Source organism: Temnothorax nylanderi, unplaced genomic scaffold (assembly GCF_030848795.1).
Source record: "Temnothorax nylanderi isolate EJ_2023f unplaced genomic scaffold, tnyl_v1.0 TNYL_tig0059_pilon, whole genome shotgun sequence".
Taxonomy (NCBI): Eukaryota; Metazoa; Arthropoda; class Insecta; order Hymenoptera; family Formicidae; genus Temnothorax; species Temnothorax nylanderi.
Genome location: NW_027249121.1, coordinates 969,017 through 996,543, shown reverse-complemented (window position 1 = coordinate 996,543; position 27,527 = coordinate 969,017). Strand labels below are relative to the sequence as shown.

The following is a 27,527-nucleotide window of genomic DNA, read 5'->3' as shown; positions in this document are numbered from 1 at the left end:
GCCGCACCGCGTAAGTCGGCTGGCTTCTCCTCCGGGTGTATCCCGGGGGTGTCCCGTGACCGCAAAGGAGCACTCGCGGAAAAAGAGAGGCGGGCAAGATCCCTTGATTAATACCGCATAAACGAATGACTCTCCTCCCGCGAGGTCGCGTTATCCTGGTAGCCGTGATCGACGTGCGATCCTTGAGGCAATCGCGGCATCTTAATTGCCGCGAGGCGTAAGCTGTAATAACGCTTAAACCATTCTCGATACCCGAGACACGTAAGACATTCGCGTTAATCGTGAGAAGCAGAACGACTGCGCGAAAAGAACACAGAGTATACACGTAAACAAGCGTATTGATAAACTTCCCACGGTATCCAAAATTACGATAAATGTATCATTTGTTAAATTGAGATGTATGACAGTTCCGTGCAGCGTAATTCAGGCAACGCGTTAGATCCAATTATTATCGGATATCTTGCGGAATTTTTGAGGAAGACATGGTACCTCGTGAAATATGAAAATTAGAGGACTTTGGTTTTGGTGATACATTAGAAATATATGCTAACCGAATCGCATATTATGCGTAACCGAAATAAGCCGTTTCGATGAGTCGCGATGCACCACTTATCACTGCTTCTCATGTGGCGCTTTGTTAATAACGTTCGCCCTTGTTTACACCAATCGTTTGTATTGCGGCAATAACGCGGACATTTTTCGGACGAGCGGTCCGGCTCCTAGCCGCTTTTAGCGGACCGTACAATATAATCGTACTACCATAGGGCGGTGTCCCATGACCGCAAAGAGCTTCCGCAGAGGGAGATGGAGGGAATGTAATTTGAATTCGATTCGAGGGCGAATCACCCGGCAGGCGCACAGTGGAGTAAAGCTCCACCGCTGCCGCTGCCGCTGCCGCTCGACACAGATTCGCGTAAAAACTCCTGTGTTCTGCCAACGTGTTCCCTCTTTCTCTACAACTGCGAACATTTGTAGTCGCTTCGGCTCTAAATACTGCCTCCTATATTCGCTATATATATCGCTACGCGTGTAGTATTAAAACGCTACGTTGTTCGAGTCACATGTTCACGCTAAACGATTTTTAAATACATATTTCTATATTAAGTAATTTTATATTAATTTTATATTTAATATTAATAATTATTAATATATAATTATAATTTTATATAATGATAATTTTACATTTTATATTAATTATCCGGGACTACTTCCCACTTAGTGATTCGTTAACATTTGTTAGCTGTAATAGATAAAAGTTTATTACTAAAAATATTTTTAGTTCTTGGTGGAACCTTTTAAGTAACCGAGATATTCGAGGCTTACGTTGAAGCAGAATCTATGGCCCAACAGCCTCGAGAAAACCGGGAATATGACCTTCTAGGAAACGTCCAGCAAGTCTGGTGGGTGGTCAGGTGTTTTCCGAATAGCAACGACGCACGATGTCATTCCATTCGGTACAACGAAAGATCGTAGTATTTCACGCCGAGATATATATATATATATATATATAACCATTCATTTATTCCGCATTATTATGCCGCTCCTACGTATTTATAGCATAATATATACGCGTTGTTTCACCTTTGCCCCTCGCGTCTAAACAAACATGCTAATTATGCATCTTCTCTATCACGAACGATATCGCATTCCGCAGCAATAAAGTCGTTGAATAAAGAATAGTGATTCGACTTTACAGTAATCTAACAGTTTTCAATTGTAAAAGACCAGACACATCACGTCGAATTACTTTTCTATATTTATGTGAGAGAAAACTTCGATCAATTCTTAAATCTTTAAATTCTTTCTTTTTTTTACTTTTTTCTCTTTTATTTATAAATGAATATTATATAAAAATCAGAAGTATGATATTGAATATAACGTCAGTGTCTTTCGTCGTACGACGTTAAATTACAAACAAATCATCGCTGTAACCAAGACAGCCACATTCCTCAAATTGCTCGCAATGTTTCTTTCTTGACTTCGTCTGCATGCCGGCCGTCGTAAAACTTTAATTTTGAAGTAAGCGGTTGAAGCATGGGAAAAAAGAATTATGAAAGTATATAAATTCTCTCATTGACTGTATTTTATATTCACGAAATAAATGGGAGAAGAACGCGACGAGTATATATAATATTTTGAAATATATGAAAATTTTCCCAATTGCGAAATAATTACTGAAAAATAATACGGTGAAATAAAATATGACGGTTCGTAATTTAAGTTTTCACATAATTTACAAAAATGATTAATCAGTGTGCTAAATTGAAGATAGTAAAGACAGCGAGTGCGTTTTACAATTATTTCCATCGTTGAGCGACTACAAATTTCACATTATATTACAATTTTCTCTATACAAGTATACAAAACACGAGTGGTCAATGTGCCGTAATGCGAAATATCGATATTTCGCGTCGATATTTTTCGCTTCATTTAACGAGAATAATCGCTATCTAATTGTTATCGCGGGGACTAGCAGAAAGCGGTTCAACGACGATTCGGATAAAGGAGGTATTTCAGATAAAGGCAGTATTTCACGTTTTTAACGTGGTTATCGATATACACGTAGACGCAAGATGCTAAAGTATGTCACCCAGCTGTAATCAAGGCTTCGCTATCGCGGTCTCTGCGTGATTTCAGAGTGACCCATCCACGACGTTTCCGGCCAGAGATAACGAATAGCTTCTAAAAGAAAGAAAGGCAAGAAGAGAGGGCAGGATAAAATCGGAGGGACGAAAGAAAGGGTGTACGCCACGCGTCGTTAAAATTGCTGCGCAATAATTCTGTCATAATCGGTGTTGGGGACTGATCGGCTTGCCGTCACTCCGGTCGGACTCCTTTATCTCCGACGTGCTAGATTCCCCCAGACAAGCGACCGTAATGTCAAGATCAGAGGGACGGGTTTGCTTTTAATCTGGTGGTCGGATCGGGCCGGATGTTCCGTTACTCTGCGCGAGTCCAAGTGTCCCGTGGCATTTCCTTCGTCGCGATATTACCACGCGATATGGCGGCGTAACGCGCCGATAAGATCGCGAGAGAGACTTTCGTCCGACCACCAGCACCGCCGCGCCGCGGCACAGATCGCGAATCGAACGCGCGGCTGGAAAGTGCGCACGCACGACGCGTGTGAGATGCGCCAGATACGGAATTGGGTTAGGTGAATGTTTATAGCTGCTCTTACCTACTCGGCTCGGATAGACGAGATCTATCGTGGCAGTGGTATTAAACATAGTTTTCGTCGATTCTCTTCTAATACCACGTGACGCGATGTAACGCAATGGAATGCAACTCGGCTCGTTTGCCTGTCGGCCAAACGAACGTAACGGATGCCCGGACGAGACGCGCGATCCGCTCTATTTCAATTTCTTCAACTTCAAAAACACGTTATATCATACATCGTTAAGGAAAAATCACTGCTTTAATGAAAAATCAATATCTCACTGATATATATATTAATAATAAATTAATAATAATTAATAATAAATTATATATATATATATATAATTATTTAAGAGAAAAAAAAATATATCTTTGATAATACCGAGTAATAAAATGAAAATAAGCGAATCTATTGTAGAAAATTAGAAACTCTGCTTTTACACATCCTGATGTGTATTTCCAGTGCATATCTGATTGCAACAAACACGAATTCTAACAACATCAAGCTGTCACTTGTCTAAGTATCAAGAAATACTTTTAATAGCTGGTATTTTTTTAGAATTATTTACATACGTCTGATTACTATCGCCACGTAAAAAAGACCTAGCGATGCAACAATATATTATATCAATTGCATCTAAATGTATTCTAGTGTATATTTTTGAAATTATCATCTGTTTCCAAGGTAGAAGCAGTTACGATTAATTTTTTTCAACGGTTAACTGTTTTTAGAATTAATTTAGCTTGCAAGGGAATGTTTCGAACACGATTGAACGGGGACCGCCGACGAGGATCGCTCGATCGTCATAAATTCGACACGGGTGAACGTCCGATGCAGCGTCGCGACGTTTATTTTACGCGAACGCGCATCCCTCGTACCTCGTACCTCGTCGCGTGGCCAACGCGAAAATCGACTTGTTCCGCGTACGGCGGACGCGATAATAAAAATAGAATATCCGTATAAAAGCGTCCTAAGTGCAAACGTTTACCAATCCTCTCTCTCTCTCTTTCCCCTCCTTCCCGCCCCTTTCTCTCGCTCTGTCTCGCAAAGGAGAGTCGGCGTAAAAACACGGCCTTGCCCGGCACGCGGTACATGCGAACTCACCCATGTGAGGCAAGAGTGAGTCATTTCAAGTCACCTCGTGGAGAATAAGAGAGTGGATACGTGCCTGCGCGTGTGCGTGAGAATGCAGGAGAGAGAAAGAGGGTAGGGTTTAATTTGTTCTGGGAATATTTCCCAAAGAGCAAAGGCATTTGTGCATGGATTCGAAAGTGACACGGCGAAACATAAGATAGTTTTAATACTTAATTAATGAGTTGAGAAACCATTTATCAAACATGCCAGGTATATCGCGAGAATACACCAAGATCAAATTAAACATCGATTAATCATATTAAATAGGGTATGTAAACTTCAGAAAAGTGTATTTTTAGTTCTTTTCATGCACGACATATTTAACAGATAAAATGTTGGACTCTTTATGAAGAATCTTTTAAAATTCGGACTCTGATAGTCTCACGAGCTAACTGATCTCAAGATTAATTCTGTTAAAAGATTCTTAATAAATGACAGTGAAACAAATGGAAATTTCGTATTCTTGAACATTTTCCTCACGTGCTATCGAATTAAAGAACACACATTCTCAAATTTATCAAATAAATATATACGCGACAAAACGTACATTTTCTCCTAGCATAAATCGTATACTTTTTACCACGAAGAAAAAGGATTATGATCACGAAGCAAACGAGAGCGAGTCGAAAGAGAGGAAGGAATTTATACACGAAACACGAAGAGAAGAGAATCGCTGACTATCGACCTCGAGGTCGTGGCAGAGACGTTCCCCGTCGCTTCCGGGAGAACAACGCACGTTAGAAGGCATATTGCAGGAGGAGATCGTCCCGCTTGGTACAGGACGACGAACTCGGGAGCGGCAGGAGCGGCAGTTCGCTGCATCGCTGCCGTCGCGCGTCGCTCCGCTCGCCCGCTCGTTCGCTCGCTCGCCTCGCATCGTCCTCCTGGTCGACGACTCGCGACTGCGCCGTTATAACTGCGGCTTGCGGTCGGAAACACGTGGGAACCCGAGGGAGAGGAGGTTCCTCCGCCTTTGTGCGTATCGGCGGGTGCGCGCGTGCATACGTGTGTCGACGTTGCATCGTGTGTGCGCAACGTCCCGTGGGAATCCATACCTCCGCGCAAAGGGAAAGAGAAAGAGGGACAGAAGGACGAAAAGCGACACAAAAGCGATCCATCCCAAACGCGGAGCGCACAGCCTCCCCCCGATAAATCCCTTCTTCTTCCGTGGTTTTTCCTCCTACGTGTGGCCCCGCCGTTTTACGACGCTACGTGGAAATCGCTGTCCTTCGATCGTGAATCCCGTCGATCGGCCGCCTCCACAACCGTCCCAAAGCTGCCAGGATTAAACTTCTTCGGGGGATTTTAATTGTGTAGCAGAATTCGTCGGAAAGTTTTAAAGTTACATAATGTCGTTTATGTCACGTACATATTTCATGTCAATATATTATAGAAAATAATACATCCTCCAATAATGATAACATATATTGTTTTTACATATTATTAATGTATTGTGAAAAATAGAGACACGCGGCTTTATACATTATCATATTATTTCTTGTGTATATTATTTAAGTATCTTTATTCAAGTATTTAAATTTATACGTTTTTCGATTTTGCAAGTTCTTTTTAATATACCGCATGATTATTTTTGCACATAACAACTAAATGACATTTACTTCAAGTCTGTGCTCTAAAATTCACATTTATAGAGAGAACGTATTGGTTAATTAACAATCTAAAGGCCGGTTGTTTCAACCTGTTGGTAAACTAACTAATAATTAAATCATATATGTGTCTTTGTTTTTCCTTCAAATTAAACAAGGATAGACATATGATTTAACTATTAGTTTACCAATAGGTTGAAACAACCGGTCCTAAGTCTTTTACTGAAAAGTAACATGTGTATACAAGACTCTTATAAGGGAAATAAGTTTTTCTTTTATCATTCCGAAAGGATTGAATGCGAATCGATTCTACACTTTACCTTAACTCGCTTGTGAAATAGTAAAAAAAAAATTTTCTATTTTAAAAGATCCGTTCTAGATCCTAGAAAAATCCCAATCTTAGAAAGAGAATTTTTTTTCTTGGTTGCTGTGTTTCTATCCAGTTCAGCCGTAAGGGGAAGAATGCATAAACAGATCCGCGAAAATTACATCGAACTCGATATGTCGAGGACACGGGTAATCGATTCCGAGCGAACGCAAAGCTCCTAAAGTCTAGAATAAACCTCGCGCGGCTGCTTGCTGCTGCATAAAAAAATAGCTTTGCACTCGCACGGGCGTAATCTCGCGTGGTACGCGATTCCGCAGGTATAGCGCGCGGCAAGACGATAGACACGTTCGCGTGAAGGGTTCGATAAAATCCCGCCGTTTTTTTCCCGCCGCGCCGCCGGGGATGCTCGTTTTACGAGCCAACGCGAAAAATATCGTCGTCCCCACGGAGATTTCTTTGATCGGTCATCCGCTGCTTTGACGAGGTTCGCGGAATTTACAATTAACGAATTTTTTCCTCGAAGCACTCTTCGGTTTCTACACCATTTCGTATAAGAGCTATTATCAGACTCGTTTCGCATGTACAATCAGCGAAACAATTCTGGCAGAGACACAAGGTGCAAAGTCATGCATTCTGACGCGCCGATAAATCCTTTCCGCGTTTATCTTAATCCGTTGACGTGAAGATCGCTTTCGTGCGAAAAATTGTTGTACCTCTGCCAACATTGATCGTTCGTGATAGCTCCGAAGTTAAGTTGGAAAACTAGCCTGCGCTAGAAAGGCAGTTTGGACTTTTACATCGTTGAGAAACATATTCGACAGTATATATATCCAACCGAGAGTAAAAAAGAATAACAACCTACCTCCCTTAACCACTCCGTTTTGACAGATAGCAAATAAAAATATTAGTTGGAAAAAGCCTAATAAATTTGAGATTTAATATTAACGAAAAAGATTTTTAATTTGAGATTTAATATTAACGAATAATAAATTTCAGTTTTAAAATTAACAAAAAGTTGACTTGGAAAATGTTTGACATGATTATAAAAGCTCAGCAAGTCGATTGCATCACAAATGAGCAAAAAATTAACATTGTATTCAATTCCAAGTATGAGAAATTATTAAACTTCTATTTTTATATGTTACATTGTGTTTATACAATTGTTTCCTCGAGCTTGCCAATGTACATCGTCACTGTCATTGAGAAATGAAATTACAATTCATGTATTCATAACAAGTCAATTAGTCAGCAATCTAACGAATCGAATGCAAACCACGTTTCTTTGCGGTAACGAGAACGATTAATGAAGGCTAATGTGACAGGAACGACCACACGCATAATCTACGACGATTCGTCTCTCGGGGAAAATGGCCGGGGAACAAAATATGACTGGGGCTTCGAGGGTATGAAAGTTTGAAAAGCTGGCCGCACTTAGAGAACTATTCCGCGCGCGCTAGTTCCACGTGGCCTCCACCTCCTCTCCGCTAGAAGCTTTAATCCCTATAACGTAGGAAGTGAAGGAGTAGACTTTAGTACACGTGCGGAACTCATGGAGCACTTGAAACGATCTTGTGCTTTTAGCGTGTACTACACCGGGATGTTGCGCGTTGGGAAAAATGCGGCAGGCACAACCGCCTGGTTAAAATCTTATTGTTATACGTATGACGGTGGTGTAGTGTAGTGCACGGGAGCAGCTTTATCGCTTGAGATGTGCGCTAGCTCTCGACTATGTTTTAGCTAATTTTATAACAAGAATTATCATTAACTCCTTAAAAATTCAAAATCAAGTAAAATAAATGATTACGTGAACCCTTTTCGTTATCCTCTAATAGGTACTGCATTCCTGAAAATATGTCTACATTTGCTATAGAATTCTGCATGAACTTTTGCTATAATTATAAAATCGTGCGTATACTTATGTATGCATTCTCGCATGCGAGTGTGTGTATGACCTCTTATTTCAGCATCAACGTTAAATCCGATTCAAACAAGTCCCATCGACAAATCGATACATTATGTCATTATACCTCACCGTGTCCATATAATTCCAGGAACAAGACACTATATAATGCGTACGTAATTGTTAATGACTCGAGTTAGATACGATTTCTGAAGTTGTAGGCGCGAGCGATCAACAAAGTTGATCGGACGAAAGCAAATAATCGCGTAAAGTCTCGCCGTTTGTCAAGTACGTATACGTGGTATTAAACGCAATTGACTCGAGATTCCCGATTACTTCGTAATGAGGAGGGAGAATCCATCCTGGCATTTTAACGGGCGCCGTTTAACACTCGTCCGTCCGTTCGCATCGCGTCGCATTTTCGCGTAGACGTATCGCCGACTCGCCCGCATTTAATAGAAACGGCTGATGCCCATCGACCTGTCAATAATATCAAAATTGTGTACCGCGGTATTCCGCGAGTTAGCTACAAACGTAATTATTGGAATAAATTTGCATGACTAGAACCGGGTCGTTCCATCTCTCGATAGATTCATTCCATCGGTGGGCCAATCACGGTACACGCTTCCAATGGAAATACGTTCTAATTGGTACAATAGGATGGACTCGGCTGTCATGAAGTTTATAAACTTTCCGCGTCCGCGTCGCGCGTATATTAATTTCCACGGAGTATATTTTCAATTATGCCGTTCGCTCAAATTTATTCGTAATTATTCGATCAAGAAGAATACTACAAATGTAAATACGATTTCTTATAATAAAGGAAATTCGAACATTATGATATTGTGATACGACATACAATCGTCAATCACAAGCACGTAGTATTTTTTGTAATGTAAATAATACAGAATATTTTTACAGATAAATTTTATTTATTATGTTACTTTTATTTACTTTAGTTTTTTTACTTCAACTTGTCAACATAAAATAACGTTTCCTAATAACATACGTATCACTGATTAAGATACTTTACTGCTGTCATGTTAACTAATTCAACGTCATTTGCCGGTGCAATTATCTACTCCGAATGTATATTACACTAATCCTTCGGAAAATCGATCGATCGTTTCACGCAAATGTGTTCAATGCGATGCGAACTCTCGGGAGCCGATATTTTATAATCTCCCAAGGAGCGCGACACAAAAGTGGAGAGCTTTGCTTCTTTATTCGCGGGATCAAACGCGAAAAACAGAATGAAGATGTAGATCCTCATGAATCGCTCCGCCGTGACCCCGAGCACGCTGGAAGGATTAATCCTCGCTGGATGATCACACACACGGCGGGGACCTAACAACGAGGCGCTTCGACCTGTGGACCGCTCGGAACTGGTTCCCGAAATGATCCACCCGACTCGACCCACACAACGCAAGACAACGGCGAGACCATTCCTGCCGCACGCTCGCGATGACGCGAGCGCGAACGCCTCTCCGCGCGGAGAAAGAGGTCTTCCCGTCGCTCCAGTCCCGGCGGAATCAGATACGCGAGACTCGAGTCCATCGCCATAATTTCACGAATAAAAGGCGTCAAATAGATCTGGCTCAGAATAGAAACGTAACGTCAGAATTGACCTCTCTCCCCGGATGATCTACCGGATCACATTGCAACGGAACACATCCTGACCTTTTCTCCGGTCTTCCCCAAGTCGCGATGACAGCGATATACATTACCGTTCAAAAGTTTGGAAGCACTACCTTCTTAAGAAAAACAACAGCGGTGCTGATAAAATTCTTCAAATAAAACATTTCCTTGGAAAATGATTAGAAACAAATAATACTGTGTTCAATAGTTAAAACACACAGTAAAGTTTCTCATATATGTTTTTCTTTAGAAGTATTGGCACCACTGTTGTTTTTCTTAAGAAGGTAGTGCTCCCAGACTTTTGAACGGTAGTGTACATCGCATGGACAAAATATCGTATTGACTAGAAATTAGTTCACTTTAAATCACAATTAAAAGCTGAGTGAAGAATGTTGGAAGAATGATCGTAGTGTTACCGCTGCGTTTCCTGCAGCTGACACTACGATCATTTTTCTGATCGAAAAACTGCTCACTCTGCAGCAACTTATAACATTTCTAATTCAGTTTCGCGATTACAACTTTTTTTCTAACGGAGTCGTGATATATAAGCCGGCGATACATGAACAAAAAATATCGATTAATAAGCACAATGTGAAGTTTTAGATAAAATATGCTTGCGCGTCGAATAACGGCGTATCGCAGTTATTAGTTCGGAACGGGAAAAAGCGCGGGACTCGAAGAAAATTACGAGTGAACAAAACGCGCCGGTTGCAATTGCAGTTATAGTTGAAACCAACATTCAGCCTGAGAGCTACGAAGCGACAATGTGCCGAAAGTCACTTCTACCCCGCGTGTGCGCCCCGATGCCCTTTTTGCAAGAATAATTACGCGCTATAATTTATACCCGGAGTCAGTGTCTCTAAAATTTATGCGCGAAGGTGCATACAGCGCGGCGGCGACGGTGGCCGCGGCGGTTCGCGATCGCCTTGAAAATGCATGCCCGCGTCCTCGCCACGCCGGAGGAAAAGTGCGTCGAGACACGAAACCCCGGGACTTGACTTTTCGAAGTTTCCTGCGCGCGTCGCTCGAAGGGCTTTATCCGACGAACGGCCCGAACGACGAGCCACGCGACGTACCTTTCAAGGTGAGCGGGATTCGTCTTCCCGCTCGAAAAAAAAACATCGACGAATGGACCAGCGGAGGTCTCTCTCTCTCTCTCTCTCTCTCTCTCTCTCTCTCTCTCTCTCTCTCTCTCTCTCTCTCTCTCTCTCTCTCTCTCTCTCTCTCACTCTCTCCTGCGTGCTTCAAGTAGCTTCGGACATCGACGCATACGAAATTTTTGTCCAGCAAAACGTAAGACACACACTTTCGCGTTGAGTTATAAATAACTCCCCTTCGATAAGCTGCGAACAGAAAAGTGTATCTCACGCGACGATACAAAGTATAAAAATTTTAATTTGAACGGTTATGGTTCGTAACCTCGTGTCTCATAACTCCACGCTAAGCTCCCGATTTAATTCTGGCTGAAATGCAACGTGATTCAACGTTCTGATTGCATTGTTAATGCGACAGCTCTTATCTCGACGGTCGAGATCGCTCGTCCGGTAAAAAGAAAAAGTTCTGCGAGAGAGCCTACCTACGAACGTCTTTCACGGTATAGGAATTGTGAATCGCGATATGTAAAATGATATGTGCTGAACAGGAAGAAGGGGAGATATACCTGCCTTCGTTTCGTTGTTATATGTAAAAGCGAGGAATAGTTAGAAAACGGACGTAAATATATACGCGCGTCTCGTTATGAAATAGAAACAATTATTTTAACTTACTTCCTCGCAACTTATCCTAAATATCTCATGTAAGATTCTTAAACAATTTAATTTTTACTTAAATATTTAACAGCTTCTGTTCTTTTACCCACAAATTACAAAACAGTAAAATTTTGCTACAATATCCTTTAAAAAACCTTAAAATGTTTTATAAATTGCTAAAAAGAAATCACAGTCTCCACGATTATTATAAAAAAAATTGATCAGCTTGAAATCAATTATAAAGTCCACGAAAAGGCGCGAAAGGATCGTAAATACACTAAAACGATTATCTCCAGCGTCATACGTCTAAAAAAAAATGAAGAGAGAGAAAAGAAACAAAAAGAAGAAGAACGAGGTGAAGCGACTTTCGAATCCATTCGGAAGATTCGCAACCGGACCTACTACCAGATCCGACGCGAGCAACCCGGTCGTAGAGCGCGAACTGGTCAAACGACATTTTCCACGTTGCAAGGTGCCTGCAATTTCTACCGGAGAGATGCATCCCGCCGATGCCTCGGTGCCTCGGCGGCGAACTCAAACTACGATCGACTTTGAGCTCACTCAAAACTTCGATGCGCCGTAGCGCGTGTAGCTAAGTTCTCTCACAGAAGCCGAGAGACGTGAGAGAAAGAGAGAGAGAGAGAGAGAGAGAGAGAGAGAGAGAGAGAGAGAAGGGGGAAAGGGGGACAGAGAGCGAGAGAGGAGGCGACCGCATCGAAAGATAGAGATAGGTTGAGGTGAGATGGAAGGAGACGAGAAGGAAGAGAGAAAAAGAGAGAGAGCGACGAAGAGGAAGAGGCTGAGTTGGAGGTGTGGAGGAGGAGCAGGAGAAGACGTGGAGAGAAGGCGAGGCGAGGAAGGAGGATTCGAGGAGGCGGCCTTGAGAACACGGACCACGGAGAGACCAGTGCTGAGGTAAAGCGCGAGAGGGAGAAGAAGGGAAACGCACACACACACAGAAGGGAAGACGGAGAAAGAAACGGAGGGGAGCGAGAGAAGAGGGAGGGGAGCGCGGGACGAGAGAGTCAGAGACGACGGGAGAGACCAGCCGAGCCAACTTCAACGCGAACGAACTGCTTCACTGGCAAATCATTCGCGGTTCTCATCTCGCGTCGTTGCGATTCTTTTTCGAAATCGTAGCAGCGAGGAGGGAACGAGGCGGAGAAATCCTCGCGTCATCGTCCAAGTTCCCCCGAGTCATCGGGGTCCAAGCTTCGAAATCTACGGGGCGTCTCGATATTCCGCGGATCACTCTCCTCCGAGTATCACGAAAGGGTGGGATCGAATCGGAGATTCGCGAGACGAACGACACTCGCGCGAAACACTTCCTCGATCTGGACGTGCCAGCGAATTCCTATAACATTTTAAAATCTCGCGCACCGACGCGACGCGCCGGACACGCGGTTACGCAATCGAAATGATGCAAGAATGGCGATACGGTGAACGCGCATCAATGCGAGCCGACTTACGTCTTGTACGCCGCATGACGCGAGAACCCGACGATTTAGGCTGATATCTCTCGCGTTATACAACAAATTTGTCGGATAGCCAACAAGCTGGATGTAACTCGCGAGATTATAAATTATATAAATATCAGATAGATTTTGCGACGGATTTGCCAACGTCGGTTAAATTTATCTCTCTTCTGCCTTTTTATGTAATCAGAAGTGCAGAAATATGGAAAGCGAAGGAATAAGTAAAATTACGTTTACGAAGTTCGACGATATTAGCAAAATCCCAGTCCTTTTATGTCGAAAGACACTCTCGTTCGACTTGGCGCTTCACGTCATCCTCGTGATGAGAACCGCTGAAACGAAGCAGAGCGCGCGCTCTCGGCGCAGGTAGGTCGCTTGAACCCACGGCTCTCTACGGAATATACGGACACTTGGCGAGGTTCGCGAGGTCGCGTGCGCTGCATTTGGACAGGCAGCGATAATCCTATTATTTATAGCTCAATGTTTGATTTCAGTCTATCGGTCGTTATTTCCGCGCGCCGACACCGGCTACACCCGCATAGCTTGACGCCGAAAGTGTCAACCGGTCTCGACACTTGATAGTCAAAATTTGTATCGTCTTCATGCATAAAAAAAAAGAAACTAACGATATATTTTCTCAGAGTTTTGACAATTATTTCGAATACTAAGCTAAAAAAGAAAATATATATTATTAGCCTTTTCTTATGCATGATGAAGACCAATACAAATTTTGACTGTCTGCAAGTGTCGAATTTGTGAGCAAATACTTTTATAGTACGGACTGTAATAGTTGACGATATAGATAATTTCTTCTTTGCTAAAAAATTTTTTCTCTACCCACTAAATAAACTAGTATTACTAGTCTACCAGTAAGTACGCGTAATACGAGAATAGCGGACGTACTACGGGCTTATTCACGAATGAATTATTCGTTGGAGATGAAAGAGCAGGCATATAAGTGCTTCTTTATTTACGGGAGACCATCAAGTTGAAATAGCGGCGCGTGTAAAAATAAACCATCCGAATTGTCGTGACAGTGTCCGTTGTTGAACCGGCCACGGAGAGAGAGAGAGAGAGAGAGAGAGAGAGAGAGAGAGAGAGAGCAGCTCATTTGCCGGGTTTCTTTCCGCCGCGTTTCCGATGCGAGGTGACGATGTTAATCGCGCGAGCCGGAGACAGGTCGTTAGGCGCATTCGCGTGGCCGGGATCTGGATAAACGTTCGCTGTCGAAACTGTGAATGAACGAGCGAATGAATTAAACGGGCGCTTTGTCGCAACACCTCGAGTGTGCTAACGAAGTTTGTGACGCGCGAGCGTATACACGCGCTTCCGCGCCTGTAACGCCGCGCGCGACATTTTATAAATAAAGCGCGGCAACACACGCGTCGCGCTGTCGCCGTTAAGAGCGAGACAAAAGAGAAACTGTCACGATGAGTTAATCAATGTTTAGTTTAGCCTCTCTGGCCCGATATTATCAAATCCACGCGAGTGTCTCGAAAGAGAGACGCCAATGCTTTCGCAACATTAGCGAAACACCGGCTGTAAACACTGTTTCGAATTCGCGTCCAAAAGATTTCGAGGATAAATTCCTTGGCTTATTCATGCGCAAAGTTACACGGCAAATTATAACAAATGAAGACGAACGATCGATATTTTTACCTCAATGTAGCGTCGTATTTAATTCTGAAATAATTCTGAATAAACAAATGTTTCGTATTGCTTCGAATACGAAATTAAAGGCCAATTATTTTTCTATTCGAAAAGTACAAGTGCTGGCGACAAAATCATTACATTATTTTTCAATATAAATTCTTTGCTTGTCAACACACTTTTTGCAGCATTCTATCAGCTCCCTCTTATACTCCCTCTTATACTTCATACTCTTAGAATAAAATGTTTTTGGTTAATTGTGTAGCCAGGAATGTACCGCTTACTTTATCAAACCTTTCTATCCATTCATACTTTCCTCTGTATTATACAGTTATCTCCGTACTATATTACCACTCCTCCGTAAACTTCAATCAGTTTTACGCCTTTTGTTTATAGAAATGATCTTATCTTATTGTAACGCGCTGCTCGACACTGGTGCGCACAGCGAATGGCGCTCCCAATACTTATCATTCCTTACAAAGCTAAATACTACAGGTCTTAGAGTTGCAATTGACATTATAACGTCTAACCAAACATTTTGAATAAAGAAACAATCGCCCTTACTTTTTTATTTATCCTCATATAAGCAATCCAAATTGAAATAGCGGACGAGATAGCGTGAAGAAACTATCACTGACGTCGAAAAATAATCAAGCGAACAATATCGAGCGTATCGTTACGCATCATCGGGCACGTTCACGAGATCCTAACAAACCTGCAGTCAGCCGATCGTGCATCTCGAGGGGGGGAGGGGGGGAAGTCCCTTCGCGCGTCGGTGACATCCGATAGCGGATTCGTGAGCGCTCGAAGATAAGAGATGTTTACACTGACGTTCGAGAAATGCAGCCTACGTGTAAACACGCGCCGCCGTTGCAGTGATTCGTGAGAGATCTTCTTTAAGTGGGTGTAATCGAGGAACCTTTCGAGGCAACCTGACCCATAAAACTTAACGGGTACGTACGTGGGTATAGATCGACTATCGGGTATCGGGCCAGATAAGGGAGTAAATGAGCGGGTCGGGTAAATCAAGGGAATCTCGTGGCGCCATTGATCTCGGCGCGAGCGCGAGAGCGGGTGGCTCTCACGTTGTTTCACGGGCGAATCTACACACGCGAGGCGATTATGCACGTTGAAATCATAATCGTCGGGCGAATATCGATTTGTAAAGCCCAATCGGTTCGCTGAGAGGCTGAGCATTGATCACGAGTTTTATCAACCTCGAGATTAATTCATCTATATTAATTCCGCCGGTCGTATCTGTGCTATGGTGCCGGATAATTATGTTTCATTAGGTTTGGAAAATCGTGAAAGAAATACGCGTGTGGCTACAAAATTGATTACGAATGCCATTTCTCTCACTCACACGGAAATATTTTATAGCCCGCTAAAATATTTCGTCGTTTTATTAACGAGAATTTTTAAATCGCGACACGTTGTACGTGTTGTAAGAAATTCATGACGCCGACAGAAATTTTGGACACGGCCGTGTTAATTAAATTAAAACTAATTACCCAGCAAACCCTAGTAATTTACATTTGGTGTGCTATTACACTGAGGTTTCTAATTAAAATAAACATAGCTTCGTTTGCTAAGTTCAGCGCGTGGTGCCGGGACGGATGCGGCCCTGCCTGCGCGAAGGAAAGCTTGACAATCCGGGGAGACGTTTGCCAAATTACACCTGTCCCAAGAGACACCTGCATCGATGTTTCTAGGTAAACCGTGACTCAGGGAAACCTTTCTCCTCTTTGTCTGTACTTCGCCTATCTTTTTCTCTTTCAATAATTCTCGGTGTGCTAACAATACTGTCCGACACTCGACATTCAAAGAAGAAGAAAGACACTCAACTCTTGTATCAATGTGTAGATGTTTGTTTCTCCAAGAAAAGATAAACATGATCTTTCCAACTCTCAAGAACCTCTTTTTGCAGCAATTAGTGTATTGATGCAATTGAATGCGAATAAAAAGAAATTTCAACTATGGGCTCTGCATTAGGAAGAAACTAAAGACCGAATTATTTGTTGATAAGTGAATGAAACATGCAAAATGTAACTTTTCATGGTAACTTCTAAACTGGAATTTAGTCTGTAATTGCAACACCGATATCTTCTTCCATCGCCATGCAACGTGTAACACACGGGATCCCAATAGTTTACGTGCCGCACAAAGTTCGTACATGTTCCTCATCCGTAATTGGTCACCCAATTACACAGATTGAACGTCACTCTCCTGACGGACGGGCGCGGACTGACTATTTATTAAAAAGATTAACATCCACGTAAGCAATATGAGTTGCTGATTGCATGGAAGTTAATTTCAGGGGAGAATAGAGGGGAGTGGAGGAAACCTTGTAATACAGCAACAAAATCATTTCGCCGGCTCGATAATTCTTTCGCCGCCTCGGCGACTTCCGGCGCGCGCGATCCATATGCATCATGCGCATACGTGTGCGTATGCGCGTACGTGTACATGTACGCTCCCCCTTGCCAAGCGGCGGGGTGCGCGCCTTCGCGTATGCTCGCCTTGAACCTGCCGGGCCGCGCGGAGAAGTTTCACGAGAAACTGGAACCGACCGACGCGATACGGCCTGATACGCTCTCTGCGCACGGCTTTATGCACAACAACGACGGCGACCGGTGCATCTCTTCCTCGCGTACCTCTCTCCGACAGAATAAGCCCTCCCTCCCCCTCGTGCCCTGGACTTGCTCCATCGAAGGAAAAAGCTACTTAAACTTTTCCTCTCAAGCGCGGATTCGATGTTTACCGTGTAAAACTGACGAATATTTCTAAAATTTTGCTGTATGCCTGATTGTATATAATGAACACAGTTGCAGAAATTCTCGCGTTTCATTCAAAAGGGTTAGAATAAGAAATGCTTTTAATTTCTTAAAATACAATAAATGTAAAGATGTGTATGGACACTCTCTGTGTTTTAATATTTCGAAAGACGACACTTGCTAAATCAACTATATTATGGATATAGGAGGTTCGACAAAAATATCCGATATGTCTAGACAGACAGCGATTGAAGATTCATTGGTTTAGTTCGACAGGATATGGTGTAAAATACAGAATTCAAAAAGTACAGTCAAATATGTTGAGTTAATTATTTCTTGGCAGAAGAGCATTTTTACTTGAAATACTTTCATATATCAAATATGTAATGTAAGGATATTACGTAATGTAGAAAGTTACTATACGCAAACGATGCTTCGGCAATGGAAAAAAAATTCTCGAATGACTGAATGACGAATTAATCGGGCAGACCGCAATGAATCTACAATTCCACTCAGTGGTAGCTTCTTGCCGGTGTAAAAGTAGATCGCGATCCGTACTATCTTGCTGATACTCTAAATGATTCGCACGTGCGCCGGTTATATCGCACCGGCGCTTACTTTATATACCCCTGTAACATAACTAGAGAAACACCGTGCGAGACGTACGTGCCGCACGCTAATCCCGCTCTAGTCCCGCGCTAGCGGAAAGCCGCTAGAAAGACAGCCCGCGGCTGTCTCTCGCTTGAAACGAGAAACGACTATGTTGCAAAAACAAGAGGAGAATCATCTTGCATCGAAGAGCACGGCTGTTATTATTGTACGCGCTTAATTGTAAGGAGTGTTCTGGTAACCGGAGATAGCTGCATCGCCGTTGATACCAAATAACATAATCTCGTGCATATCTATAATGGGTCTGTAGCCAATGATAATCTATCCTTGCAATCCCCCCACTCCGCTTTCCCCGTATAAATTACATCATAAAATTTGTATCAGAGTTGAGCATATGCTTCAATTAATATACTTGGAAATAACTTGGAATTTCTCCGCGAAAATGTGGGCTAAGCGTCATTTTTTCTAATTTACAAATCTAAAAATTAAATATTTTCAAAAGCGTAAAAATTAACAAATTATAATTTTAAAAGCGCACTTAAAGAAGTATGAGATAAAATTTGTATACGCTTTAATACGCGATATTAAGTCACAGCATTTAAAATTCAACTTAAACGTTTGCGAAAGATTTATAATTTTGACGCAAGTCTCACGCAAGTCTCACGAAGCATTTTGTAAATTTCGAAAAATCTCGCCGCGTGAAGAAAATCAACGTTGCGAGACCTTGAAAGAGAGGCAAGGTGCCGATTCGCTTTTGTCGTGAGGCGATCAAGGTTCTTCTTATCCTACCGAGAAGGCCCGCGATAAGATAAGGCCGCCGACGGCGCTCGTACTTCCGATCATGCTTTAAACGCTACGCCCGCGTTCGATATTCCTCGTCGAGCTGTTCGCGATTAATTTTACTTTACTTACCTCACATCGCGAATCTAATACAATAAATATTTTTTTTTACGATGACATTGACGTGCGATAATGCTACCAACGCGTGAAGCTATCACGACAACTCGTGTCGACTCTGTCACCTTCGTAACTGTCTTAGAAACACTTAAACACGTGCTCCAGACGTTTTACAATGGTTACAAAATTTCGAGAACCCGGTTAGACTACCCGATACGTCATCGCTCATTTCGCGATAACGCCTCGTGTATTTTTCTCCCAAGCAAATTTGAAACAACACCTTCGCGCGCATGCACGCGTAATCTCAGTATGCAGCCGGTGCAAATATTTGAATGATGTAATGTACGTTATACCTGGGGAATTTTAGAACAAGAACGTCAAGGTTGCGCTTTGCGCAGATTATCCAAATTCTTTTGCTGTTCTTTTTGCTCTCGAGGACGACAAACCAGAACTAATCTTCGTGTAACGTCTCACTCTGAAATAAAAAGGTGTTCGAAAGCTATAAAATTTAAATAATAATACAAAAATTTATAATTATATTTTCTTATATAAATTATCGCACTTCAACGGTAATCGTATCGTCTACGATAATTCCGATCATAAAATAATTTTCAAAAAAATTGCACACTCTGCTTTAACAAGAAAATTAACGATCCAAAGTTGATTCAGAGAAATAATTAGAGACATATAGAAGAATGCTGCGACATTAAAGCAACATCTCCTAGGTGAGACAATGGTATGGGTTTTCCCAAGTACGAAGTTGCACATATGCTAAGAAGCTCAGTCAAGTGTTGCAAAGCTAGTAGCAATTCAGCGACAGTATACATAAATGCGGGTCTTCTTATCTGCATTACATATCGCGATTAATCTTGCGAGACGATACTACCTGAGTTTAGCTCGATTAAAAGCAAATTCTCTCAGAAAGATACGTTTGCGTGAGATATCTTAGAGTCGGTCGAAAAATACTTTAATAATCACGCTTTAAAACTTTTCAAATATTCTACATGAAATTTCATGATAAAGAAGCTTCATGATGAAGCATTAAGGCAAAACTCCTGACAAAACACTCGGCGTGACGGTCAATCAGAAATTACCAGCGATGGCGGGGCTTGAACGTTTCGCGTATGTTAAGTGGAATTGTCGAGTACGAACATACCTACTTAAAAAGAAAGCTTTGGCCACAACTCTGTGAGCAAAGTAGCATCGTCATTCGTACGAATGTACCAGGGTGGAACGCTTATGTTAATGAGCCCGTGCGATTACCAGACGGGGACGGTGAGCGTAGAGATGATGCCGAGGTGATAGAGACGTCCAGACCGGATACGAAGAAGGCCGAGGAGGAGAAGTACCGGATAATCGTCGTCATGCACATACCGAGGTATCGACGTTCTTTTAACCCCTGACTACTTTTTCCTCCGCAAGGCGAGCCCCGGCGAAGGAGGAAGTCGCGGACGGACGTGCATGCACACCTGCGCCAGGGGCACCTCCCACCTGCGGGGCACCTGAGACACACCGAGAGATACCGCGAGACGAAGACGACTTCTTTTTCGACGCACCTGACCGACAGCGAGCCACTCGCGTATATCCGTGGTGAAACCGATAGTCGTTTTTCTCCAATCTCGCGCATGATTTTACATCCGAATTTCATCTAAGAAAACGGCTACTGCGCTCGCAGCAAGTTCTATTTTCGCGGAGAAGCAGACGGAGTCTGCTTTTTATTACGTGTCTTATTATAAACTCGTGTAAACGGGTGAATTTTTGGCGGGCCAATCGGTCGATTTTAATGGCTATTGGAAACGTGGTTTTAGACGAACCTGCGTTGAGATCGACGATTTAGCGATCATATTATTCAGAAAATCTTCGCAGACTTTTACGGATATCTACATTGTATTATTCTCAACCGTGTTGCGCGGAGCCAACTGTGCAACGGTGACCAGGAAGATCCTAGCCGAGGTAACGGATTCTCGGGGTATACTGTTACTACGCCTGAGAGAACGTACTAGTGAGCGACTACCGGACGATTGGCACGGAACGAAGTATCGAGCCGTAAAACAATTGTCTAAAAATACCCGCGGTGGAAAAAACTCACCGGCCCGTGATCGAGTCACGGGATAATCTTGAACCAATCGAAGACAAGCCGTGAATAATCTTAACTTAATATTGTCCGGATGTTTCCTATCCGCTTACCCCTTTCAATTTATTCTTCTCCGTTCGGATTATACGTTGCGCTGGAATACTTTTCGACGATAAATTTAATAGGCATTAAAATAATTATATACATATATGAATACTCACTTAGAAATCGTTATAGAAACATCAAACAACGTATTTTACCGTTAAGAAATATTACCGCACATTAATCGCAAGTGACCGTGCATCTTCCCACTTTTTATCCAATAATTTATACAATGTAACGCTATTGTGTTCTTGCAAAAAAAAAATTATAGATTATAGATCTGATTCAGAAAAAGATAGAAAAAGAACGCATGGTCAATAAATGTGTGAACTTTTTGTCACCGTTCTTGACCGGTGGTATCGATTACACGCTGAAAGATTACTTTATCGATACTTATTTATTCTCCAGCCCGAAGCAAAGCGATTGCTCGGAGCGATCTAGAGAAAAAACTCGACACGTGGAGAATTTATCGTTGATTAGAAAATAATTTCATATGAATATTGGAGCGTATCGCGATTATCCGCGAGGCAGAACTAAGATAGCGCACAAGCGGCGGCAAGTGCTGAGCTTCGCGGGAGATTCCTTCGGCCACGCGATACAGTTTTTCGTAAAACCTCGCGTGACTACTTTCCAACCCTCCCCCTTTCCCTCCTCCATCTACCCTTCCTCGCGCGGGCCCGAGAAAAAGTTTACATACGCCTTCACGCAAAGTTCCACCCCGACTGGCGAGACGCACGTGCGAGTGTTCTTTCGCGTGACGGCGAACTGTTATGGCCGGTATGACGACAGATTACCTATTTATATCACTGTACAGGGCGTCTCAGAAACTTCGCGTTTTCTATCAAGCATAGAAATAAAATTTTAAACAAATATATCGAGGTGTAACAAGATTTTAAATGACTTAAAGGAATTGAATGTTAAAACGACTGAATTAATTAATTCCAATTTCGTAATACAAATAAATAACGAAAAACTTCAATTCATCTTAAATCTGGTTTACTTCAATAACATTTTGATTTAAAAATTTAGATAAAAGTATCGACGATCAGGGCTACTCTCGTTGAGTAGCAATCAATTTCAAATTTATTAAAAAGTTAGCAATTGAAAGAAAATTTCTGATAAATCCTGTATAATTCGATTTCTCCCTCCCCACAGCAATCCGCGAAATTGCCTTTGAAATATCGAAGATCTTTTCTTCGGAGAGAAATAAACGGAAACACGCAGCGCTTTTTCGATGTCGAGCGAGATATCGGCGACGTATGTATTTATTTTCACGTATGATCGAGTATGCAAATTATTCCTTCTGTCGTAATTTTGACGTTTATGGCACATTCATTACAGTTGCTATGGCAGGGAAGCACTATTAACCATATCGATCTTATGAAAATCACGCCTGCCAAACGCGACGAAAAATTTGTTCGCGACTAGAACGTAATATCGATTTTATACGCTAAAGTCTTGGAATCACGCTTTTTCCAGCATAATCCCGTAATCATCTTTGCAATTTGTAATATGCGACAATTGAAATAAAAAAATAAACATTTAGAAAAACGAAGAACCGTTATCGATTATATCAGTCTGTCGGTAAACCACTACTCCGAGAAAATCGCAATGCAGATCGCATAAAACTATTTTTAGAATCATCTTGCTAACAATAAGTCAAACAGTCATAAAATCTTGTTTGTTCCTAGTAATGTGAGTCATGAAGAAAATCGCGATTTTCGAAAAAGAATTAAACGATAAAATATTAAAATTTCATTTAATTCAAACTTTGCTTTTATAATGCGAAATGTCACATTTGTATGTGATAGAATAAATCTTGAAATCAATTATGTACATCTTATGGATTATCGTTATGTTTTATAGATTATGTGCCTATTATCATCAATTTTCGTTTCATTTTATACAGACAATCAAAGTGTTAATACGTTTTAATATGTTTTTTTAGATCGTCAAGTACATAAAGTTTAATCCAATATTGAAAAGCACAAGTATAATAAAATAAAAATAACATAGTTTAAGAAAGATGTATAAAACATCAGTTTTTATATATATAAATATATAGAAATTATTAAACAGCTTTTTTATAGTATCTAATATTAATTTCAAATTTAATAGTATAAATATGTAATGTTTAATTATGATCGAAAAATTGGGATTTACAACAGCTTCTATCGCCTCTCGAAACTTTGGGGCGACAATCGACAGAGTCGTTGGTCGCAATTCTTTTTTCCCTTCTCGCCCTATTACCACCTCCGCTTCCGTAAGATGTCAAACGTATCAAACGTATCGTATTGGCCGTCTCGCGAATTTACCTGTTGTAGTAGTGCGACGGAAAAGGCTGGCAGTTGAAGAACGGGTCGTTGTGCAAATGCGGTTGTCCAGGTACCCCTGGTCCCTGCGGATGCGCGTGCGGGCCCATCGGGCCGCTGGGTCCGGGGCCGCACATACCGGGCGCGCCTTGGGGCTGCATACCGGCCGGCCCCATCATGCCGGCCGGGCCCATCGGATGGGGCGCCGCTGGATGATGCGGCGAGCCGACCATGTGGGGCCCCGGGTGATGGGGATGGGGCGAGGGTCCGCCGCCCCCCATGTGCGGGTGAGGCGTGTGGGGCGAACCGCTCATCATACCGTGGGGCGGCATCGGATGGGGACTCGGCGATGCGCCGTTGAGATGGGGCGCCGCGCTAACCCCGCCGTGCGGGGTCGGCGGCCCGCCGTGCGTCGGCGTCGTCGCCGGCTGCGGCGGCGGCAGACTCGGCGGTCCGCCCGGGCCCGTGCCCGCGAGTGGCGGCAGTGGGCCGTTCGCCATGTTGTTGAGCTGCGTGAGCGATGCCGCCGCCGACGCCATCGCCTGCAGAGGATTCGTGGCGCCGCTCGCCGTGTTGATGCCTAGGTGGTGATTGCTGTTGGCGATGTTGTTGGGGTTGCCGCCGCCGAGCGAGTTGTTGCTATTGCTGCCGCTGTGGTTAATGCTGTTGGGGTTGACGTTGCTGTTGCTGTTAGTGGCGACGCCGCCGCCAAGGGATTGCAAGGACGGCGGCAGCGGTGGCGAGCCGGCGGGGGGCGCTGCCGGGCCCCCGAGGCACCGGCCCGACGGACCGGGGGCGGTTACGCTGCTGGGAGCTACCGGCACGCCGGCGTGGAGTGGGATTCCACCTGGAGGGCGCTGTGCCACGCTCACCGCCGGCATCACTCCCCCCTCCACGGCGCTCTTCACCCTCTCCTCGAACTCCCGCTGGGATTTGGACTAGAGGACGAAGCGTGTTCCTTCTTCTCTCTCTCTTTCTCCTTTCGCCTCTTCACTTTCTCCTTTCCTACCACGTTCCTTTTTCCCGCTTTCGTACAATATCTCACTCTTCTTTCTCTGTCACTGTTTTTCCCGCGGTTTTTCTTTCCAAATTTTTCGGTCTTGCCCGAGTTTGGATGACAAGTTTAAAGCACAATTTTCCTCAGACATGTGCAGCAACCACCACCACCTCGAGTGTTTTGTATCCTCCAAATATACGTCACTACGAATTTATTTTCAGTCTTGAGATCGCCTTGAAATCGATTACATCTTCGAAACTCCCGTTCCTCGAAATACCGACACGACGTTGCTTGATTCCTCTGTCACGATCACTGCGAAAGGACGTTACGTATCACTGCACATCGTAGGAGTATCCTTCCCCGGCGTAAACGAGGGGGGAGTCACGCGTTACCCCAAGGTGCACATCGGACGGAAGGTATCGTGGCGGACTTATGTTTACACGTTAACGCAATCACCCTCACTATATCGCTGAACTCGTGGATGATCCCGGAGAACCTCCCCCACACAGTTACGCGAACAAAAATCTTTCACATATTATCCCACGTGTGAAGAAACGGCCCACCTCTGTTCTCGTCTCAAAAAAAGAGCAGCGAATCTCCCTTTCCTCTTCTCGCGCGCCCCTCGTGTTTCCCGGTCACTTGACGCGAGTACTCACTCCTCGCGGTTCCTCCCGGGCCCGCTTTTACTCGGCAAATACACACGCGCGGGCATGCGTACGTGCGTGCGTGCGTGCGCGCGCTTGCTCGCGAGAGTACCTCCGTTCTGTTTATACGTCGGGGGCGCCTGAATATATAGCGGGCGAGAGAGTACACTCCGATCGCGTGTTCCGAAACGCGCGGTTACGACATGCTCGGCACGCAATCACCCGGTCACGATAAGAGGGGGAGAGAGTTAATGCCACTGGCCAACGACGACGCGTCCGCTGCGGCACGTGGCCGTCACGTCGTGTCGGTCGGTGTCGCGACGCGCAACAGCAGCAGCAGCAGCGGCAGCAGCAACAGCAGCAACAGCAGCATCAGCAGCATCAGCAGCAGCACCTACGTTGCGGATCAGCGCCGCTCGCCGCCAGCCGGCCATCCTCGCGCGCCCGAGAGAGATCACCCTCCTCCCTCCTACCCACTTACTACCGCCGCCTCCTCCTCCTCCACCTCCCCCCCGGCACCTACACGCGGCACGCCGCTACCCAACACACCGCGCCGGCTGCTGCTCCCGCGGGATGATCCCTCGCATCCCTTCTCCCTTCCTACCCCGGCCCCCCTCAGTCGCCACTCGGCGACCCGAAAACCAAACCGGCGCGAGCACGCCGCTGCTCCCCGACCGACCGCGTCACGCGTCCCGGCATTCTCTTCGCGTTCGCGCCTCGGCGACACGAAAAACTATCTCTCTCTCTCTCTCTCTTTCTCTCTCCGGGCGGACACACCGGCTAACGACGGTCACACACTTTCGTGATTTACCTTCAAGTCGTACGCGCCGGTTTTCCAGCTCGTTGACTCGCTCGGATTCAGGCCGACTCTTTACTCTTTTGTTTACCTCGACGTACACACGGCTCCGAATTGTCGCGCGCGCGCGCGAGACTCTCTCTCGATTCACCAAAACCACTCGTCTAATGTCGCGACGATTTCATTCACGAGAAACGCGCTCGGCGTACACTCCCGGCGTAAACACTTGCAAACGTATTCCAACGCGATACGACGGGGACAAAGGAGGATAGAACGACGAGAGCGCGTTGCCGCCGCGCGTTGCGCGTTACCACGACGACGTACGGCGCGCGAGCGGCAGAGAACAGAGGATACCAAACTCCACGAAGGCGCTCGCGTTACTGAGGAGCGGCGGGCGCGACGCGCGACGGCGCAGCGGTCGGCTCTCTTCGGCTGCTGCCGAGTGCCGAGAACGCTGCGCGCCGAGCGTTGTGGCGGGGAGCGACGCCAGAGGGGGGGGGGGGGAGCGAGCGACGCGCGGTAGAGCGACGAGAGCGAGTGGGGAGAGAGAGGGGTGGAAGATCGTGGGACCGCCGTCGTTCGGGTGGTAGATCGGAACACGAAGGTAGAGGGGGGGGGGACGCAGAGAAAGATGCCGGGCGGCGAGGGAACCTCATGCACACGATGTTGCCCGCGAGAATGAAGGAGGTGGTGTGGAGAGGGGTGCCACGTGAGCGCCCGACGCCCGACGTCCACGCAAAACGGCGGACACGGTCCCAACCTCACGTGTGTCGTGTGCCCGGCGAGAGGAATCCCTTTCCGAGAGGATTTCGGGAACTCGAGAGCGACCGGCGCAAGCTGCTTCGTCCACTTGCGGAGCGGAGCGGAGTTTGATAACGCTGATATGAAATTTCGGAGTAGGAAATATCTAGGAAATATCGTGCTGCTCGTGCGAGTTCGTGTTCGGAATTAATTTACAGGCGGTTGATGAATTCGGTTGAAATTGCGTGGAGTGGCGTAATTTTTCTTTCCCTTTTGTTTCTTTCTTTCTTTCTTTCTTTTTTTAAAGCTAAATTGCTGTTTAGTCCGGGGTGTCGTGTGTTAGCATAGCCTAATCGATCCTGTCATATTCGTGTGTTCCGATTTCCTCATCACGCGTGAATCGTGTGATATGCCTATAAAGAGATTAGAGATATATCTTTTTTTTTTCTTCCAATCTGTAAATAGAACTCGCGAGGTATAATAAAGCACTTCCCTAACAACGTTGCGAGTTGCATTTAACGCGGCCGTGTTTAGGAAATTCGAACGTATGTACGTACGGGATGTGGCCGCGTAACGAGATCCGGAAACGCCAGTGTCCGATTCCGTTTGGTAAATTGTTGCTCGTGAAGGAGGAAGTCGGTATCTACGGCCAAAGTCGGCGGGTGGATACGAGAAGTTTCACTTTCCGTGCGATTCGAATCGCTCGGGCTTTCCCCGCGCACTCCCCCTCCCCTCCCCCTTTCCACCTTCTCCGTTTTCTACCTTCTCGTAAGGATTGATTCGAGGGTGTCCGCTAGGATCACCGTAGTCCGGAAATCCGATTCATCGTAATCGGGGTCAAGTTGAACGTATTTGTACGGCGCGCGAGGAAGAAGAATCACCCTTCGCCCGTCTTGACGTGCACCGACGTGCCGAATTGACCAATCGATCCACGAGCGTAAACA

General features: G+C 44.5%; 1 protein-coding gene across 11 annotated transcripts in view; it reads right to left on the bottom strand.

The window, feature by feature from the left end:
• Nucleotides 1-27,527, bottom strand: part of Chi (LIM domain-binding protein 2 Chi) — a 140,525-nt gene that overhangs the window by 49,100 nt on the left and 63,898 nt on the right. Inside the window, exon 1 of one of the 11 annotated variants that reach the window (XM_071707601.1) lies at nt 23,409-26,279. The exons of 5 other annotated variants lie outside the window; for them this stretch is intronic. In XM_071707601.1, coding sequence (XP_071563702.1) covers nt 23,409-24,286 — 878 coding nt within the window. In that variant the 5' untranslated portion in view covers nt 24,287-26,279. Of the gene's footprint in view, nt 1-23,408; nt 26,280-27,527 lie in introns of those variants that run through there. 5 more of the 11 variants (XM_071707604.1, XM_071707602.1, XM_071707603.1 and 2 more) reach the window with 5 other exon arrangements.